The sequence below is a fragment of the Mytilus galloprovincialis genome, chromosome 8 (genome assembly GCF_965363235.1).
Source record: "Mytilus galloprovincialis chromosome 8, xbMytGall1.hap1.1, whole genome shotgun sequence".
NCBI lineage: Eukaryota > Metazoa > Mollusca > Bivalvia > Mytilida > Mytilidae > Mytilus > Mytilus galloprovincialis.
In genome coordinates, this window is record NC_134845.1 from 36,917,368 (window position 1) to 36,938,547 (window position 21,180).

Below are 21,180 nucleotides of genomic sequence, written 5' to 3' on the forward strand. Positions count from 1 at the left end.
TGTTCTGCGTCTTGTTTTTTCTTCAGTTACTAGAGGTATAGAGGAGGGCTGAGATCTCAAAAAAACATGTTTAACCCCGCCGCATTTTTGTGCCTGTCCCAAGTCAGTAGCCTTTGTAACTGAAACTCTTTCTCTTTATCAAAGGATCTTTTTGAAAACATCATGATATATTAAAATTAAATAATCAAACCTTTCTTTCTTTTTTTTATTCAGATTTACAGTAATTACTTTTAAGTAATGCATCAGCAACTAAATATTCTTCCCACAATTCGTTTATCATCTACCTGATGAGTATTTAAATCCTATGTGTTTTCTTTTATTGCCTTGTACTTAAATAAGACTTTTCGTTTTTCTTGGGTTATTTTTGGTTTTTTCATATTTGTCATTTTGGGGTGCTTTTATAGAATGCTTGTTAGGAACAAATTGTATATCATTTATGCGGACCTGTTTCTGTGTTGTTGTGAGTTACAATGCATGACTAAAATCAGCAAAGAACGATCATAATAACATCTTAAACAAAAAATCAATAATATTTTCAGATGTTTATATTGTCACCATCTTATGGTATTTATATATCTCAACTGGTACAATTCGCTTTTGTATGTAACAACGTATTAGATTTTAGCGAACGAATTCTATGTTTTACAGAAAAAATATTACATCAGGGTTTTTGATATCATAGATAAGTCAAAACATTTAGTAAATTTTATCATCGGTACAAGGACATCATTCGTAAATATAAATCAACACGAAAACATCTTTTACGTCACGTATTTCACAACCAGTCTTTTGTGGTAATATTCTTTACAAAGCACAACAATCACGGGGTTCACCTAAAAAGCTAACAAAACCTTTTAACATATGAATTAAGACGAGATGTAGTTACAATACTGTTGGCAAGTCATTAAAGATGGCACATCTTGGCTTAAACATTGACTCACTTATAGGGACATTGAAATTAACACATTTATTCTAAAACCAGTTGTTGGCATAATACGGGTTATAGATATAGGAAGATGTGATGTGAGTGCCAATGAGACAACTCTCCATCTAAATAACAATTTATAAAAGTAAACCATTATAGGTCAATGCACGGCCTTCAACACGGAGCTTTGGTTCACACCGAACAATACACTATAAAAGGCCCCAAAAATACTAGCGTAAAACCATTCAAACGGGAAAACCAACGGTCTAATCTATATAAAAAACGGGAAACGAGAAACACGTATAAATTACATAAACAAACGACAACTACTGTACATCAGATTCCTGACTTAGGACATGTTTGTTCTTCTCATATTGTTCATGATTGATTGATACTAAAACCCTATCGGGGGTGATTGTGGCTGTTAATCATATGATGAAGACATAATCCTTCAATCAGTTTAATTGAGGTCTGGAGCTGGTATATCAGTTTAATTGAGGTCTTGAACTTGCATGTCAGTAACTGGTAGTAGTATTTTGTTAATACATGTATCATTGTCATATTGTTTAGTTTCTTTGTTACCTATTTTGACATTGGACTCGGAATCTTTTCAACAGAATTTTACTGTGCGTATTGCTATGTGTTTGTTTTACTATATTGGCTAGAGGTATAAGGTAAGGGTTGATATGTAATTTTTTCGCATTTTTGTGCCTGTCCCAAGTCAAAAACCTCTGGCCTTTGGTAGTCTTGTATGATTTTTGATTTGATTCATTTACATATTTTTGTATGACGTCCATTATCACTGAACTAGTACACATTTTTGTTAAGGTGCTAGCTGTAGCACGCCTCAGGTAGCGTGTTTTTTCGCTGTTTTGAAGACACATTGGTGGCCTTAAGCTGTTTCTGCCCTTAAGTCGGAGTGTTGTCTCTTTGACACAATCCCCATTTCCATTATCAATTTTATTATTGCTAGGCAATATTGGTTGCGATCATTTCTGAAGGCCATACGATGTCCTACTGTTGCTTACTTCCCAATCATGTGGTCTTTTGTGGAGAAACTACTCAATAGAAATCGTCATATATTTATGTTGATAATGACATAACTGAAAGTATGTGAAATTGTTACATCAATAATTTAGGCGAAATCTATATACTAAGTAAATAATATATGCTAACCCAATTTTTGTCAGATTCCTTCCTGTTTGTTATTTGAAGAAGAAAAACATAATACACTGTGATACACTACGTAAACTGAATCTAGTTATTTCCTCAATAAATAAATTATTTCCACTTTGCATACTAACCAACCGGCATATCAACTAAAATCAACGTCAACAGAACAACAAAAACTATGAGTTTGTTTAACTTCATATATTTGTTTACAAAACTTGATGTCATGTTCATACTTTTCTTCAATTTCCTCTAATTTCCGGGCTATTTCCAAAATTCTTAATCAGTGCGAGACAAATATTTCTCTTCACTAGTGAAATATATGTTATTGGCATATGCTTGGTCGAAATTTAATCATGACGTGACATTTTCTTTGTTTCTTCTGAATTTCCAATTGTGAAGTCATGAAAAAAGACGACCATGCCTGGTGACGTCCCAAAAAGAGAACAAAGCTTTCTGCAAATAATTGAAAAGGAAGGATTAAAATCATTACGGAAACATATTCTACCACTACATCTCCCCACTCTCAACAGTTAAAGTTTAATTATTTAAAAAGCTCGGCAAGTCTCGCGCTTTAAATATTGAAATTAGTATACACTATGCATATAACCAGCTGGCCTAGTGCATTAAAGATACAACATAAGATTAGTCTACTTACACAACATTACATAGATTTACCTTATTTTCTTCAATGACTGATTATATGAAACATGACGAACTAGTTATGAAATGACACATTTTACATAATTATGTAAATATAAATATGTTTACCAACCTTGAACGATTTAAATGTGTTTCTAACATCATAATGAATGTTAATGTCGAGCGGTGGACACGATTTAAATTAATTAAAGTCACATCCTTATTATTTCATAGATGATATTAAGTTTTGGTTTACAGTTGTGTTTTTTGTTTTTTGTTTCGATGATTGATGGAGTCTGTTTGTCAGTTTTTGTAGACTTCCCCTTTTGGAATATGTTTTCATATTTTATTATGTAATTAAAAGCTAATTATGAAGTTTATTTTCATTTAAAAAAAATCTTATGATGTTGATACTAGATTTGTAAGTGTGATGAGCAATAACAATTATTGTTGAGGGAACTGCTTAAGTTTTGAAAGAAACTAATGTAATTACATATTTCGTTTGTTTCGTGATTATCTATATCTAGCATGTACGACATTCAATGTTGTAAACTGATTACTGCCCTATCCCGATATAATCGATGTAACCGTCTTTTAACAAATCAAATGTTTTGAGAATCACTTGCATTAAGATGCTTGATTGACAATATATTTGTAACCTTTATATGACGAGTTCAAGTTGGCAATATTTAGAACCTGCAACACATGCTTGTAACTGCAAATTTTAGTCGCATTTGGTAATGCGTATATGTCCTAAATGTATAGGCAGTTCTTTAAACTGAATGACAATATAAGTAAAATTGTTCGCTACAGACACCCTACGGATTCATAGAAGGGTAGTACACACATAGGGGGTTAGACCGAGGTCCTAATCTCCTATGTATTTTATTCACATTGTATGATCCGTAGAGGGTCAGTAGGAAACCGTATAATGAGGTTATCGCATGTGGAACTTTTTCTGCTGAGTTTTGTAGAAATGTAAACAATTAAACCCAACAACATTAAAAGATGAAGTCACCAATACCAGTAGAACTTGCAACACTAAAAAAAGAAAGGAAAATAAAAAAAACTAAAAGAACGTGTTTAATCATTAATTTTTTTCTTCCTCTCCTGGTAAATCCTTGGGAAATGTTAGAAAGACCGGTTCCTCTGTTTAATCTTTTCTAATTCCAAACGATCTGTGACTTGTTTCTGTTCCCATTGTTTTCTTCTGTTGTACTGTAACACCACTGTCCATGGTTAGGGGAGGGTTATTGACATTTAAAGATAACAACTTAAATTAGTCTATTGGCCCATTGAGTAACATGCATGCAGATATCACTCTTGAGAATTTTTACTACACAGATTGAAATAATTTTAAAATGTGCAAACAAACATTCCTTTATATTTTGATAAGGTTGAAATGGTCAAAGTATGACATCTTCCTTAAAAATTGATAACGTGTTCACCATTTGTCCAACTTAGCACTTCATTGGAACTATGTTTCCGAATATGAAGGATAGTGTAGATTTAATTTAATATAAAAATTCTTTTTTCCTAGAATTATGAGGTCAATTAATACGATATTCCCGTGCTTGATAGAGGGTTGCTTCTCACAAGGAAGCTATTAAACCAAGAGTTCCAATGGTGAAGTTGAAATCATCCCTTCGTAAATTTTACGGACGCCATCACGAGTTGGTTGACCGTTATGGAATAACCGTTTCACAAATGATATCGGCTAAGTTCCTTACGTCGTAACTACAATCCCCTTCCCTTTCATGAATGTGACCTACCGAATTAGACTATTTACCGGATTTGTTATCACATAAGCAACACGACGGGTGCAACACATGGCACAGTATCTGCTTACCCTTTCGGAGCACCTGAGATCAACCCTAGTTTTTGGTGGGGTTCGTGTTGTTTATTCTTCAGTTTTCTATGTTGTGTCATGTGTACTATTGTTTGTCTGTTTGTCTTTTTCATTTTTAACCATGGCGTTGTCAGTTTATTTTCAATTTATGAGTTTGACTGTCCCTTTGGTATCTTTCGTCCCTCTTTTTTAACACAAAAATTGATAGAAATCATACTTAAATCGCCAACTATAATATGTTTCTGGTGTACTATGGTTTCGCTGCATACGTTGATAATACATCGGGTATTTTGAATATAGAATCATTTAATATGCAATTTAAATGAAAGGGTCATAAACAAGTGCATAATAACATGCAGAACAGCTTTCAGCTTTCAATATTCACCGGCATTATTGCTTTTGAACAACAAATATATTATAATGTCTCTTGTGTATCCTTTTGCTTTTAAATTTTCTATTAGTCTATTAGTTATGTTGGTTTTTCCTTCGTCACTTCATACACTAAGGTTTTGTATTAAAAACATTGGCATGACTCATATCAATCACAAACCAATTCGACAAATTCTCTAAAATATTGAGTCTTTTAATGATGAGAAAAAAAGATTTAGTTAATAAAAAAAAAAATGTCATCTACATGCCTAATATATCATGAACGGTGCTACAAATCTTGATTCTACTGATGAGGAAAGTCAATATCTGGCCATTTAAATCTGAATAGTTTAGTTCAGTCTGACGATGTTTTAACGATATCCAAATAGCTAGAGTTCTAATCCTGTCAAGGCAGAGCAAATATTTGCTACGGCAAATTTTAAGATTAAACATTGGTGTGCTGATATTAAGAGTAAATAATGAAAGAAATAATACATACATGCAATAAAAAAATTGTTCTCAAATAAAACAGGTTTAAAGTGGTGCACATTTTTTTTATACATAAGCAGATTAATTTTACAACGCGCAATAAGCAGCAATTTATGCTTTTATCAATCTTAACCCATGTTATATGTTAATTCTTTTACATTGGATGGTGCAGGGTTTCATTTGCTTTTGGTTTTAGACATTTTGAGCAAATGTTATAATACATGTTAAACCAATATAAAGTCATGTTATGACTTATATGTATAAACCAGCTGTTTCTTTCAAAATGGATATAAATACTAGAACTGAATCATGCTATTCGTCAGCATCTTAACAATCGTCAAAGCGAAGTTTTCTAATCAAGCTATTCAATCAGACATGAAGTTATTCGGAATCATAGTCCTTGTTGCTCTGTTGATGGTGGCATCCGTTACAATGCCAGTTGGTAAGTAGAAAATGCTTGCAGATACATGGATTTGAATTGTTTTGTGAGTTTTTGACATGTTAATTCAATCAAGCATTGTAACTATATTGTCTCTTTCTCGTTGTTAACATTAATTCTACAACACAGACAGGTATGTTCTGAAGTTATCTTATCAATAAAATTTGGATAAAAAGTGTTTTTAAAGGAGCACTAGTTATGTGTATACAAAAAATCGAAAGTATAATGTTTTTTTTTTTATTCAAACATTAATTAACATAAAATAGTGAAATAATAATTCGCTTTTAGCCGCCAGTATGGTTCAATTTTGTCAAATTAAGCCAAGAAACATTGATGAAGGATTATTCACTTGCAACTGATTAATTCGACCTCTGTGTGTCCGTGTGTATGTAAACCTCAATTAAACCCCTTAGCTAGAGATGGATAAAATATGAATTGTGCGTATTAGCTTATTTAAAGGAATGTATGTCATCATTGAAAGTGAAACAAAGGTAATTCAATTAATTAACTGATGCAAGAAATTCGATCCACAAAAAAATCTAATGCAGATACTAACAATGAATAACATATAGTTTTTTTTCATATAACCTATAACAGATATAAAGAGACCTAGAAAAATCAAATTGCACGAGTAAGCTCTCTATTTGTATCTCTATTTATGTTTATATTTATTGTAAGTATCAACTCAGAAGATAGACATGTATTCATTTATTAATATTATGATAATGACAGCTGCCTCTGGAAGATATAGGAAGGGTCATAGAGGTTATAAAGGTAGTCATTCTAGTGGAGGACATTCTGGAGGAGGGGTAAGTTTGAAGTTTATTTACTTATCTAATGATGTACGAAAACTGCATTCGACTCATCAGTCGGAATGCATCTTTGTATATTATATAACAAAAAAAAAGCATATACGTTTGTTATCCTTGACTTTGTGATTTTTAAAATATTCATAAAATATTTCGACTTCCTGTTTATGTATTTATATAAAAACATTTTAATCGAGATCGATCATTTCATCCGTTAATAATTGCGTTCCTATACCATGCATAGTACCCCTGAATGAGACCGCTGAACATAAACAATATAGCCATGCGAGTGCGCAGTAGGCAGCCTGTTTATTTTTTGAAATAGGAAAAAGTTGAGAACAAATTTTAAAAATATATAATACAGATATGTAACTTCATATATCATGCCACAATAAGAAAAATATCATTTTCTGTATTATGTTGATATGGTAAATAAATTAGTACATGTATATAACTTATATATTTATTTGGGAGAGAGACGAAAACATCAAATCCTATCAATTAGTGTTTATCAAGACATTCGTCCATTTCTGGAATGATTTTATGTAACTTTCGAGTTGCCATTTCTGTCCATATAAACATAGACATATATAACATATCCCGCTAAACATGTATAAGATTTACATGTTAAGATAAAAAAAAAATTACATCCGATCAGATTGATTAACAATGACCAGTTATATCATTATAAGTATAAGGGGTAAATTATATTTTTGGAATATTTATTATGACCCAAAAATATTCAATTAAATTCTGCTGGAACAACAACAATGTCACATGTATGTGAAGGCAAGGTAAACGTATCTTCTTTTTTTTTTAGCGTATTTGAATCAAAAAAACAAAAAAAAAGATTTTTTTAGAGAAAGTTCGCCACTTTAAAGTCTTTTTTTATTTTACAAACATACACATATATAAAGAAGAATCATTTCTTTGAATACAGAAAAGAATCTTGTTTTGACTAGTTCAGTGGTTTTATCATCAGATTTTTTACGGCAATTGTCGAAATTCCTCGCTCAATATTATCATACGCAACATAGCAGCATCAACAAAACATTGACTACAACTCAGATTTCTTCAAATAGGTTTCATTCATTTTTACAGCACAGTGGTCATGGTGGTAAATATCACGGCTATCCTAAGAGTGGTGGAAGTTACAGATATAGGGGATGATTAATTAAACACAGTAGTCATTCCTGAGTATTTACAATAAATAAAATGATGAATTATGTTTTCCTATTTATTATTGCAGTTCTTATATCACACACTATTTTTATATTGTAGATAAGGTGTTTTCTGATGTGGAAATTGATATTAAATAATGATGTTACTGTTTAAAATTATTTTTACAAAACACAGAGTGTCAGCATTCACCTAAAAAGCGAACAAAACCTTTTAAACAGACTTATTAAGAAGGGATATAATTGACTGTCCCTCTTTTTCTCTGTATCTTTTGCCTTCCTTTCATTAAAAGTGTTATATTTTGGCTTTAGTATTGATTCAATTATAGGCCGCGTCTTTGCATCGGAAATAAACACATGTGTTCTAAAACCAGTTTTTGGCATGATACGAGTTGTGTTCTTCTCATATATTTTATGATGATATGATACTAAACCCCTAACGGAAGGGGTTGTGTAGATATTCATTTGATGAAGACATAATCTTTCAATCAGTTTAATTGAGGTTTGGAGCGGGCATGTCAGTAACTTTATTCATTTATGTATCATTGCAATGTTGCTAAGTTTCTTTTGTTACCTATTCTTACATCAGACTTTGCTTCTTTTAAACAGCGTATTGCTGTGAATATAAAAAAGAAGATGTGGTATGATTGCCAATGAGACAACTATATTGGCGGGGGGATTAGGAGAAAAAGATGTTCAACCCCTTCTACATTTTTGCGCCTGTCCCATGTCAGGAGTCTCTGGCCTTTGTTCGTCTTGTATGATTTTAAATTTTAGTTCATTTATATATTTCGGAGATTAGTATGATGTCCATTATTACTGAACAAGTAATAGGAAGATGTTATGTGAGTGTCAATGAGACAACTCTCCATCCAAATAACGATTTATAAAAGTAAATCATTATACTACATATTTTTGTTTAGGGGCCAGCTGAAGCACGCCCCCGGATGCGGGATTTTCTATCTGTTTTAATGGCCCTATTGTGGCCTTCGGCTGTTTTCTGCGCTTTGGTCGGGTTGTTGTATCTTTGACACATTTCCCATTTCCATTTTTAATTTTATGAGCTTTAAAAAGTAAAATAACAAAAAATTCTAACATTCTAACCCAAAGGCTGATTCAAAACTGAAAGTCCCTTTTAAATCAAAGGCTCAAAAACATATAACTTTAATTTGTAATAAAACGTAATGTGTACATACTTAAGAGAGTCGAAATTTCCAAATAGATATTCAAACTGTTGCCGAAATCCAAACAAACATGCCAAGCCAATAAAAGAGAAAAAAAAACAAAAAAAACAAAAGACAGTAATCATAATACAACATAGAAACACGAATCAAACTAGGAGTCATCTCATTTGCTCTGGAAGGATATCAGATCTTGTTCCACTAGTGTCATCCGCCGTAATATTCATGTAGATACATACTTGACGATGAGTCTAATTTAGTAGGTCATTTATGATGAAAAGTGGACGAGATCAAGATCACGATGTTTGGAACCTACATGTTTATATCAGTCGTCACCTATTTATCAATAAGAAGACTATTCTATTAACGCACTTAGTTTGGTTTTCATAAGAGTTCATGCGATTTCCTCAGAATTTGCGTTTATCTTGAATTATAATTTACTTAACATGTTTAATACAGTTTTAATATTCATCTTCGCTTAAGATAACATGGGATAAAATATTCAAATGGGGATAAAGGTGGGACAAAGAACAAAAGTGACAACGCCATCGGAGAATACAATAAAAAGACAAATAAGAGTGCACAAAACGTAACATAGAAAACTAAACACAGAGCAGCACGAAAAACCTTGGATTGTCGTAGGTGCTCCGGATTGGTAAGCAGATCCTGATCTACATGTGGCATCTGTTGAGCTTATAATGTAACTAGAAATGCATTGATAAGTATATTTTGGTATGTCAAATATACAGTTGAAGAACATTGAGGTCTCAACATTTCAAAAAGATGTGCCAAATACGGCTAAGGTAATCGAATAAATCCCTTGGTGGTTTTGAATACTTGCATTCGTTGTGTTTTTTTGAATTTCAATATTCTGTAGAACATATTTTTAATACTGCATATCATTGTTTCTCCGCTTATTACTTATGTCCTAGCTGTACGACATGTCGTCTGAGATGTTTTGAAAAAGAGTTTCAGAATGGGTGTTTCCTTACCAGTCAGCTAAGTACTTCAGTTACTTTGATCATTGTATGATATAGAATAGTATTTTGTTGTATATTAATGTTTGTACTGCTGTTTTACATAGTTGTGTTCTTTCCAATAATTGCAATAAATTTTTGACATTTCACATCATGTCATAATGTACGTTGGTAATTGGTTGTGTTGCAGTTCAATGTTTCTGTTGTTCTGTTGTTTGCCTCTTATTGTTGATGTGTTTCCCTCGTTTTAGCTTGTTATCCTGATTTGGGTTTGCTTGATCGTGCAAGGTCTATCAGACAGTGATAAACAACTGCTGTCTTTATCTGTGTATTGTTTTAAGAAGAAACTTGACAAAAAACTTTAAACAAAACATAAAATAATTAGTAAAAAAGTTTAAATTTGTTGAATGTGTCAGTATGGTATAAAAAAATATTTAAAACTATTTATGATGTCAAGCTTTTTATTAGCCACATTATATTTCAACAGTAAATTCTATCAAACTCACACACGTATGACTATGGTAATCTATTCCGTTGGTAGCTCAAATCAGTATTTCGAATTGTATTAAACATGTTAAATATGTCAAATGTAAACCTCAGTTTTAAAGATATATTTTATAGCAAAACTTAAAAATATTTAAAATATTCAGAAACTATATCTTTTATCAAAGTATCGTCCTCTATATCAGTAATTTCCACCATGTCTCCCACGATAACCGTAATAGTCACCACCACCACCACCTCCACCACCACTAGGCTGCAAAATAAATTAAAGTTGTTTGAGAAATCGTCCATTGTGTAAAACATATTGAGTAATCGTATTGTAGTGTGCAAGTAGATTTGTTAGTGGTTTACATATTTGTTATACATTTCATGTATACGGTTTTTGCGATTATTTCAATTTCTCTAATTTTTGTGCTATTTTCACATTTCCTGACTGGTGTGAGAAAAATATTTCTCCTCACTAGTGAAAAATCTGTTCTCGGAAAATGATTAGTCGAAATTTAATTATGACGTCAAAATGTTTTGTTTTCTTCTAAATTTTCCTATTGTGACGTCATGAAAAAGGCGACCTTGCCTAATGACGTCGCATATGAAGAACACAAGTTTTTGAAAATCTTTGGAAAAGAATGACTGAAGTCATCAGAAAACAGATTCCGACACTATAACGCGTGTATTACGATATTTCTCCACTCTCGACAGTTGAATTTAATTATTTAAAATGCGCGGCAAGCCTCGCGCTTTTAATAATAAAATTTAACTGTCTCGAGTGGAGAAATAGAGTAATACACTTCTTGCAGTGTAGGAATCTATATGTATAAGTCGGAATGAGGTTTCTGTTATTTAAAAAATGAATTCGCTATGTAACTGGTATTTTATGTTAAAACATTACGGCAATTATGTTGTCCATTTTCGACGCTTAAACTTTTGATTGTTTTTAATACTAGTCATTTTTACGGAAAGTCAGTAACTTAGATTGGATTTAGTAACTGTTCAGAAACCTTTGCTCCTTTCAGGACACGAATTTATATAGTCTTTAGTTTTCTAAGTTGTGCTTTGTGTACTGTTTGTCTTTTTCTTTTTAGCCATGGCGTTGTCAGTTTATTTTCGATCTATGAGTTTAAATCCCTCTGGTATTTTCGCCCCTCTTTTATATAAGGACACTTCAATTGTTTCTTACTTCCAATAGTTTAACTACTAGTATATTTTGTATTTATAGTTATTGCTCTTTTAGCTAAACAAAGCGAATTCTTAAGGTGGTACCTAACACTACAGGGAGATAACTCTGAAAAATCAGCTAATGTTTTAATCACGTTGCATTTTTAAGGGAATATGAAGCTTCTCAATGATCAAAATTAGTGTTTGTCAAACTGTTATATAATCAGTGTAATTTTTCTGATAAAATGGTTGGTTCAAATTCTTTGATTTTTTTATATTTTTGTCAAAGGGTCAAAGTTAATACTTTGTCAAAATGTTATGAAAATTAAACGAGCCAAATTAATTTGGGGGAAGGTGTTGGGTTCTGCCTTAAACTAATTTTGTTTATGCTTACCTATCCTTGTTAACCTTTTAAAAATATTTACTGCGTAGATTATGTCATAACGGTAAATTGTATTATGTCACTTTAATTGTCTTTAATTTAAAAAGACATAAATGACAACTGTAAAACGAAACATTGTAAAATTGTTGTTCATTTGTCTGTCTTTTTCTTTATTCAATGTCTCGTTCTAAAAACATATATTTATTCTAATTATTTGTAAGACCTGATCTTAAATATTTAGCCAATGTTATTAAATTAAAAAATATTTATCATGTTAAACGTATCTTTAGCCACATGTATTTGCATTTTTGCAAATAAACACTGGATGAGTTCGTTTTATCTTTGTCGATTCAACAAAAAGAACGAAATGTTTGGTTTGCAGTTTTTTTTTATTTTACCCACTTTTTTTCAAAAAAAACCTTATATTTTAAGCAATAAACTAATGCATTCTGACACAAAATTATGATTCTGTAATAGGCTTGTGTGTCTTAATAGAAACATCATTTTCCGGTCTTAATATGATATCAAATTCCAAATTTACTTATATTAAAGCAATATGATCATGAATTCAAAATATGATATTATGACTTTTTGTTTACATTGAGGTCAAAAGAATCATAACAAAGCCGACTTGTCATGTACTCTATTTGTTAACCAGTCTTTTAGCACTTTATAACAAGAAGATTTGGATTTTATTGATACGTTAATAAAAACAAGAATTTGTAAAATTCAGGGTTACTGTTGTTTTTGTTTATTGAATATGTATTAATGTTTGATTCATGTTCATTTAAAGATATCTGTATGACCATATTTAGTGTGTTGAAAATTTTTCGAGATTTAGGAGGCGAAATAGTATAAATAATTGGAGAGAGTGTGCCGTACACGTTTGTCGTGTTACTGCTGTCATAAGCACGAATATAAATCAGTACATATATTGAGCAATGAAAAGCTCATCTTGAAAACATGAAACCTGATTATATCAAATAATATTTATTTAGTTTCAAATATTTTGTCAATGTATTCAGTCATATATTACGACTGAATATGAGTAATGGACGTACAACAAACAATCCATTACAATTTTAAACAAACTCCACTATTTTCTTTAAACCTGAACCAAATAAGATAATTATAATTTCATTCGTTTAAACGGGCAGTGCATTAGAATGAAATTAATTTCTCCTGGGTGTTTCATCATATATAGCATAGAGGGCGTAATGTTTTCCCGCTTAAAAATTATTCTCGCGGAATTTTATTGCCTATGTAATCATTCAGCACGACATCGTCAATCTGAGCAGTCGAATTTTCTTGGTAAATTTTAATTCTGGTTAAAACTTATTAAGCTTTTTATTTGGAGAGTTTTTTGTTTGATACTGATGTTTGAATTATATATTTTATGTGTAGATATATATGTATGAATTGTGTTTATTTCTTATTAACTATAGAGCATCGGCGTTGTCGTGCGACTATCAACTTTACAAAGTCTTTGGTATTTATTATAGCCTTTTATGGCGTGTATATTCAGAGTGTATATGTATACCTGGATATTTGGTACAAGTATCGGCTATACTTGGATATTTGGTACAAGTATTGATTATACTTGGTTATTTGGTGCAAGTATTGGTTTTATGTCTACATTGATGGGTGGTTTATACCAGGAGAATAAGAAAATCTTTCCACTCACCCTTCTTACCGAATGTCTTCTATACCCCGTATGCCCTTGGTTATATCTTCCATAAGCAGCTGTAATTGTCATTAAATTAATCAATGAATATATATTTATCATCAAAGTCGGTGCAATAAAGAAAAAAATAAACATTTGATTTTTCAGTCCAATTCCATTTAACCCAAACAGTAAAAACATTTATTTTCTGAAAATTTACTTGATCTATTACAGGGGGAGGGGGAGGGAGGGGGCTTTACAATATGAAAACCTACTGTAGTATTGAATGTCCAATTGCTTGTTTTATTTTATGTGTTCTGATTTCAGACTTACATTGGATAATGTTTTCCCAGTTTTGTATTTTTATACTGACTAACAAGGAACGCGCTTTTTGTAAAGACATCGCTGGTTACTATTTTGTTCAATTTATTTTAATGAACAAAACGAGCAAGTTCAAATATATTTACATTTCATCAATTACAAAATTATACGTGGATGGTGGAAAGATAAAACTTTTACAGAAAGAAGGACAGTGAACACACACAAATTGGTCTATAAAATATAACACATTTTACAACATATTGAGCAAATAAAAAAAACATAAAACTCTAACCAAAATCTATATAACATTACTACAATAACTCATATGAATCTAAAGAGAGTATCGTTTACTACAAATACTATAAGTAAATTGATGAATGTGAGAAATACTAACCTGACCAAGAGCTAGGGAAGATTTTATGTGCTCCAGTAGGTAAACAAAACCTGCTCCAGCTGTGGCTTCCAAGAGCCAGGGAAGATTTTATGTGCTCCGGTAGGTAAACAAAACCTGCTCCAGCTGTGGCTTCCATGAGCCAGGGAAGATTTTATGTGCTCCGGTAGGTAAACAAAACCTGCTCCAGCTGTGGCTTCCAAGAGCCAGGGAAGATTTTATGTGCTCCGGTAGGTAAACAAAACCTGCTCCAGCTGTGGCTTCCATGAGCCAGGGAAGATTTTATGTGCTCCGGTAGGTAAACAAAACCTGCTCCAGCTGTGGCTTCCATGTGCCAGGGAAGATTTTGTGTGCTCCGGTAGGTAAACAAAACCTGCTCCAGCTGTGACTTCCAAGAGCCAGGGAAAATTTTATGTGCTCCAGTAGGTAAACAAAACCTGCTCCAGCTGTGGCTTCCAAGAACTAAGGAAGATTTTATGTGCTCCGGTAGGTAAACAAAACCTGCTCCAGCTGTAGCTTCCATGAGCCAGGGAAGATTTTATGTGCTCCGGTAGGTAAACAAAACCTGCTCGAGCTGTAGCTTCCAAGAGCCAGTGAAGATTTTATGTGCTCCGGTAGGTTCACAAAACCTGTTCCAGCTGTGGCTTCCAAGAGCCAGGGAAGATTTTATGTGCTCCGGTAGGTAAACAAAACCTGCTACAGCTGTGACTTCCAAGAGCCATGGAAGATTTTATGTGCTCCGGTAGGTAAACAAAACCTGCTCCAGTTGTGGCTTCCAAGAGCCAGGGAAGATTTTATTTGCTACGGTAGGTAAACAAAACCTGCTCCAGCTGTGACTTTCAAGAGCCAGGGAAGATTTTATTTGCTACGGTAGGTAAACAAAACCTGCTCCAGCTGTGGCTTCTAAGAGCCAGGGAAGATTTTATGTGCTCCGGTAGGTAAACAAAACCTGCTCCAGCTGTGTCTTCCATGAGCCAGGGAAGATTTTATGTGCTCCGGTAGGTAAACAAAACCTGCTCCAGCTGTGGCTTCCAAAAGCCATGGAAGATTTTATGTGCTCCGGTAGGTAAATAAAACCTGCTCCAGCTGTGGCTCCCAAGAGCCAGGGAAGATTTTATGTGCTCCGGTAGGTAAACAAAACCTGCTCCAGCTGTGGCTTCCAAGAGCCAGGGAAGATTTTATGTGCTGCGGTAGGTAAACAAAACCTGCTCCAGCTGTGGCTTCCAACAGCCAGGGAAGATTTTATGTGCTCCGGTAGGAAAATAAAACCTCCTCCAGCTGTGGCTTCCAAAAGCCAAGGAAGATTTTATGTGCTCCGGTAGGTAAACAAAACCTGCTCCAGCTGTGGCTTCCAAGAGCCATGGAAGATTTTATGTGTTCCGGTAGGTAAACAAAACCTGCTCCAGCTGTGGCTTCCAAGAGCCAGGGTAGATTTTATGTGCTGCGGTAGGTAAACAAAACCTGCTCCAGCTGTCGCTTCCAAGAGCCAGGGTAGATTTTATGTGCTCCGGTATGTAAACAAAACCTGCTCCAGCTGTGGCTTCCGTGTTATTGTTAATTTACGCAAACAATTCAGTGATACGTCTAATTTGACAATTTCACAATCGTGATTGTGATTAGGACTATAAGAAAATATCCCTTTCATCTGTGAAACTGATGTTTAATCGTGGTAATTTTTCTGACAAGTATACACTTGATACATAAATGATGTAATAGTAAATAAATGTCAAAAGAAACTAAAATGATAACAAAAATCACGAAAAATCGAAGCTTAGCATTTTTATCAATTTAGGTGTTTTATTTACTTACCGGCTGGTATTGTAACTGATGAAAAAATCAACAGAGCAACAAGGACTATAATTCCGAATAACTTCATATCTGTATGTCGTCTTTTTATTTTCACTTCACTATTTCATGTATACTTGTCGAGTCTAAACTTTATATTTATGTTATAATACAGATTTAGTTCCTCATATGTTAGTTTACTTATAAATGTTAATTAATTATGTAACATTTGTCATTACACATTATACATTTAATTATTTCCTATTCACGCAATCTTACATTTATAAAAAATACGTTAAATGCATTTTATGCTACGTGAATAAACAAGTTATAGTTTATCACATTTTAATTGCTTTTCCACATCTGCTTGTATTCTATATATCATTCGTTGGGCAATTCAATACAGGTTTAAGTAAAGTATGCAAATGAACTTTTGTTTTATAATAAGTAGTATTTCAGTACCCCAATTCTTGATACTCTGTTGATAGTTGCTTGTGTGATGTTTCCATTTTGGTTAAACATGTTTCTCGTTTCTCGTTTTTTTTTATATAGATTAGACCGTTGCTTTTCCCGTTTGAATGGTTTTACACAAGTAATTTTGGGGCCCTTTATAGCTTGTTGTTCGGTGTGAGCCAAGTATCGGCAAGGCTGCACATTGACCTATAATGGTTTACTTTTTAAAATTTTTATTTGGATGGAGAGTTGCCTCATTGGCACTCACACCACATCTTCCTATATCTATTAAGACTTTGTAAATGGCATTAAAATATCAGAAACATTATACATTAATGTCCCGTGTCTGAGAGAGATATGACGATTTGTTCACCCAAGAAAATTTATATTTCACGAGGGCTCTGACAGAGGAAAATATGATTTTTCCCGGGTGAGAAAAATCTTCATATCTCCCGAAGCCAAGGGAAATATTTTTTTCATTTCATCGACATATGCTGTGTTTACTACCTGAACATAAAATATAAGTTTGCATACGTTTTTTTCTAATCCACATGGTTTATAAACAAAACATAACATACACATTGATAAACAGAATGAATCAAAAGTTAACTTTTAGTCTTTTTGCTTCAAAGTCTGAAATAGATTTGAACACGATAATAGTTTTTCTGCTATCGCTATTTATAAAGTTCAAATAAAGCAACAGTAGTATACCGCTGTTCAAAACTCATAAATCCATGGACAAAAAACAAAATCGGGGCAACAAACCAAAATCGAGGGAAACGCATTAAATATAAGAGGAGAACAACGACACAACATTTAAATGTAACACACACAGAAACGGACTAAGCATTAAACAAAATCCTATGAGAATAATAAATATAACATCATAACCACATACATGAATTTGGGATAGATAAGTACCACGACACGTCTTATAGTAACGTGAATTCACACTCAAAAATAAGAGAAAACAAACGACACAACGTTAAAATGTAACACACACAGAAAAGAACTATAATATATCAATGGCCATATTCCTGACTTGGTACAGGACATTTTTAAAGGAAAAAATGGTGGGTTGAACCTGGTTTTGTGGCATGTCAAACCTCCCTCTTATATGGCCATGTGAAATATAACATTAAGATGACAACACAACATTACAGGACTACAATATAAATAAATAGGAGAACACAATTGACAAGGAAACAAACGAATAATAGCTAACAAAAGGCAACATGTTTAGAATTTTAATACGCCAGAAGTGCATTTTGTCCACACAAGACCTACTAGTGACGCCCTAAACGTTATATAAATTAGCCATTGGTAATGTCGCACTATTTAGTCCCGCCATTAAAGAGGGGAATATGACACGTGGGATTGTCTCAACCAATTAATTATGCATTATCGAAATATCTAACGTCAACAAACTCTCGATGGCATCCATTAAAGTAAAGGAATTATCTCAACATCACCGTTTAGAACTCTTGGTTTAATAGCACTGTTGTGAGCAGCAACCTTCTATAAAGGACATAATGGTCGGAAATACAGGTTTGTGAATATCGTATCTATTTGGAGATATATAACACTCCGTATGCAGGCAATGCTGGAAATCGTTCTTAGATTTTTACGACTTTTTATTTATATTTTGGTACCAATGTTGCTGAGATTTGCCTACAGAACATTTTTGAGTAATTTTCACCTACATCACCTATAAAGGCAAAGATTTTGTTGACGTCTTGAGTCCGTGGATGCATTTTGTTTTTACCGGGCACATAGGGTTTTGTAATTATAACTTAAAATGAAAGACTTTTACCGTTTCATTTTTTAATCATATTTTATTTTAAGAAAAAAAAAGTGTTCTTAATATCAAGTCTTTTTGTTCTATCAATTAACCAATGAACTTCCTTATATTGCAAGAGTATGTGACGTCAAATTGACAATTATGTGTAGGTAAGCGAAAGTATAATTTGGGTAATTTTAAGTGAAAATATAATTGTCAATCTGGGGCAGTGAATCACACATTTCATGTAACATGTAACCTATGCAACAATTAATTAGAGTGCATTTCTTTCTAACACAAACGATGCAAACGACTAAGCGCGCACATGTTTTGATTATTTGTTTCTAACATACGTTTGCAAAGTTTACATAAACGTTGACAAACTATGCACTCGCTAAAAATGCGTCTAGAGTTTGTCGTTCATCGTTTAGTAGTACAAATGCTTCATTGTCTTTAACTTCAACCTGATTAAACAATGCATCTGTTTCAACGTTTGCAAAAAACCTGTTAACCAATAATAGGTGCATGCATTATTGAAAGTTCAAACAGGGTCAGTAAACAATGATGTATTTGTTTTTATTTGTATAGCGTTTAGAAAACTACAACAGACGCCACACAACGTTTACAAAACTTTGGTTAGAAAGAAATGCAATCTATGTAATGACCATACAAAAGTTTATCATCTATTTACATGATAATTGTAACGGTGATCATTTTTATTGATTTTATCCCTGTTTGAGCTATTTTTTTGTTGTTGCGGTTTATAAGTGTTTCTATGTTTTTTTGTATAGAATAGAATCTTTAGTTGTCATGTTTGAATGTTATACACTAGCCATTTTTGGGACCCTTTATAGCTTGCTGTTAGGTGTGTGCCAATGCTACGTGTTAACGACTATAATTTGACTTATAATGGTTTACTTTTACAAATTGTGCAATGGATGCAGATTTGCCTCATTGGCACTCATACCACATCTTAGTATGTCCATTGCATCGGAAGAATGATTTTCTATTTTTTTTAGGTTTTCAAGTCATTAAAACTTATAATTTAAATATTGTATTTTCGACAGTAGAAATATTTTGGATAAAAAAGAGATCTTTTGTTGTATTTTAAGAAATATTATTGCTAAAAAAATTTTCTTTTCAACTCTAAGCCGGTTTTAAGTAACTAAAAACCTTTTTTCTCATAATGCAAATGTACCAAATATAAGCTGTGTATATGAATTCAGTAACTAAATTAGTTTATTTATTTCAAATATTTCAGAAATTGTTCCATGTTTTCTAAGTATCATCCAGATCTACCTACGTAACCTCCTTCAAGATAACCGTAATTTTTACCCTGAAAAAAAAATAAAAGTTTGTTTGTAGAAATGTCTATTGATTGAAATATATGAATTGATCATGTTTAAATGTCTTATAAAGTTATTTATGTATTTTAGTTATACACATAACAAGTTTCATTCGGTCATATTTATTTCAAGTTTCTATTCGACAATTTCCCATTGTCTATTTCAGGAAATGAAATTTGTATGTATCTACAATTCTATGTTTAGCCATCCCTTCTTTAATTAGACAAATACTAATGTATGATGCCTAACCTTGAAGCCACATTTATCGACTTTTTGAGATACGATAATTAGATGATTAAACTAACACATACTTTTCGTTATTCTAGTAAAAACGTAAGGTTTATTATTGATTGGTCGATATAAAAAGAAATATTTTTAAGATCAATTTGATTGAATGAGGTTATCATCGATTCAACTTTACACCTTTAGGTAGAAGATTTATATTAAGGCATTCTCCTGTTGCCTCCTCTAAATACACTGTCGTTAAATTACTTGACGTACATTTTGTATTGAATTAGCCTTGTAGCGATACATTACTATATAACAAACTTTTAAATGAATATGTTTATGATAGCCTTTTCATGTAAGAATACATTTCCTGTGCATATACTTGCAGAATGATGATGTTTGTTATGTATCTTTAATTGTTTCTAAAGATAAAATATGACCACTCTCAAACTTAACATCAGTTATTAGTCTATTTCTAATTATTTTTACGATTTCGTGTGTCTGCCTTTTTATAAAATTAATGTATCGTTCTAAAATAACATATCTCCTATATTAACTGTATCAATATGATATACAAAAAATATTTTACTTTTACATTATGTCGTAATTACTTTGTTGGAAAAATCTTATCTTAATAACTAATCCAATGCAATTAATAAAATGAGAACACAGAACAGATTCGGTTTTTTTTTCAAGAATAATAGTTTTGGTCTGTCACTTGTTATATTTCACCAGCTTTTTAATATTGTTTTAATATTTCCAACAAGATATTAGTTCTTTCTAAAAATTAGGATTATGTTAAATGCTTGTGTCTCTTATCAGAAAAGGCAATTTCCTGTCTAAATAAGCTGATATATATACAAAATTAATTAACACGAAAGAACAGTTTTTTTCAATCCTGACCTTATAAAGATACGAACAAAACATACTTACCCCTCTGCCATAAGATCTTTTAGTTTCTCTGGTTTTTTTTGTCCATGGATTTACGAGTTTTGAACAGCGGTATACTACTGTTGCCTTAATATATCCTCTTCTAAAGGGAAATCCTGCATTGGCTATTGTAAGTAACATCATATTGATAAATGAGTTTAATTTTATCATCCAGGTGGATGTTTTGTCCCCGAGGGTATCACCAGTCTAGTAG

The 21,180-nt window shown here is 32.4% G+C and overlaps 1 protein-coding gene across 1 annotated transcript; it reads left to right on the forward strand.

Moving 5' to 3' along the window:
* The first annotated feature begins 5,819 nt into the window (after positions 1-5,819).
* LOC143043269 (uncharacterized) lies at positions 5,820-7,862 on the forward strand. Its single transcript, XM_076215660.1, has 3 exons — positions 5,820-5,886; positions 6,616-6,692; positions 7,794-7,862. The coding sequence occupies exons 1-3, from the start codon at positions 5,820-5,822 to the stop codon at positions 7,860-7,862; spliced, it is 213 nt and encodes a 70-aa protein (XP_076071775.1).
* Positions 7,863-21,180: the final 13,318 nt, after the last annotated feature.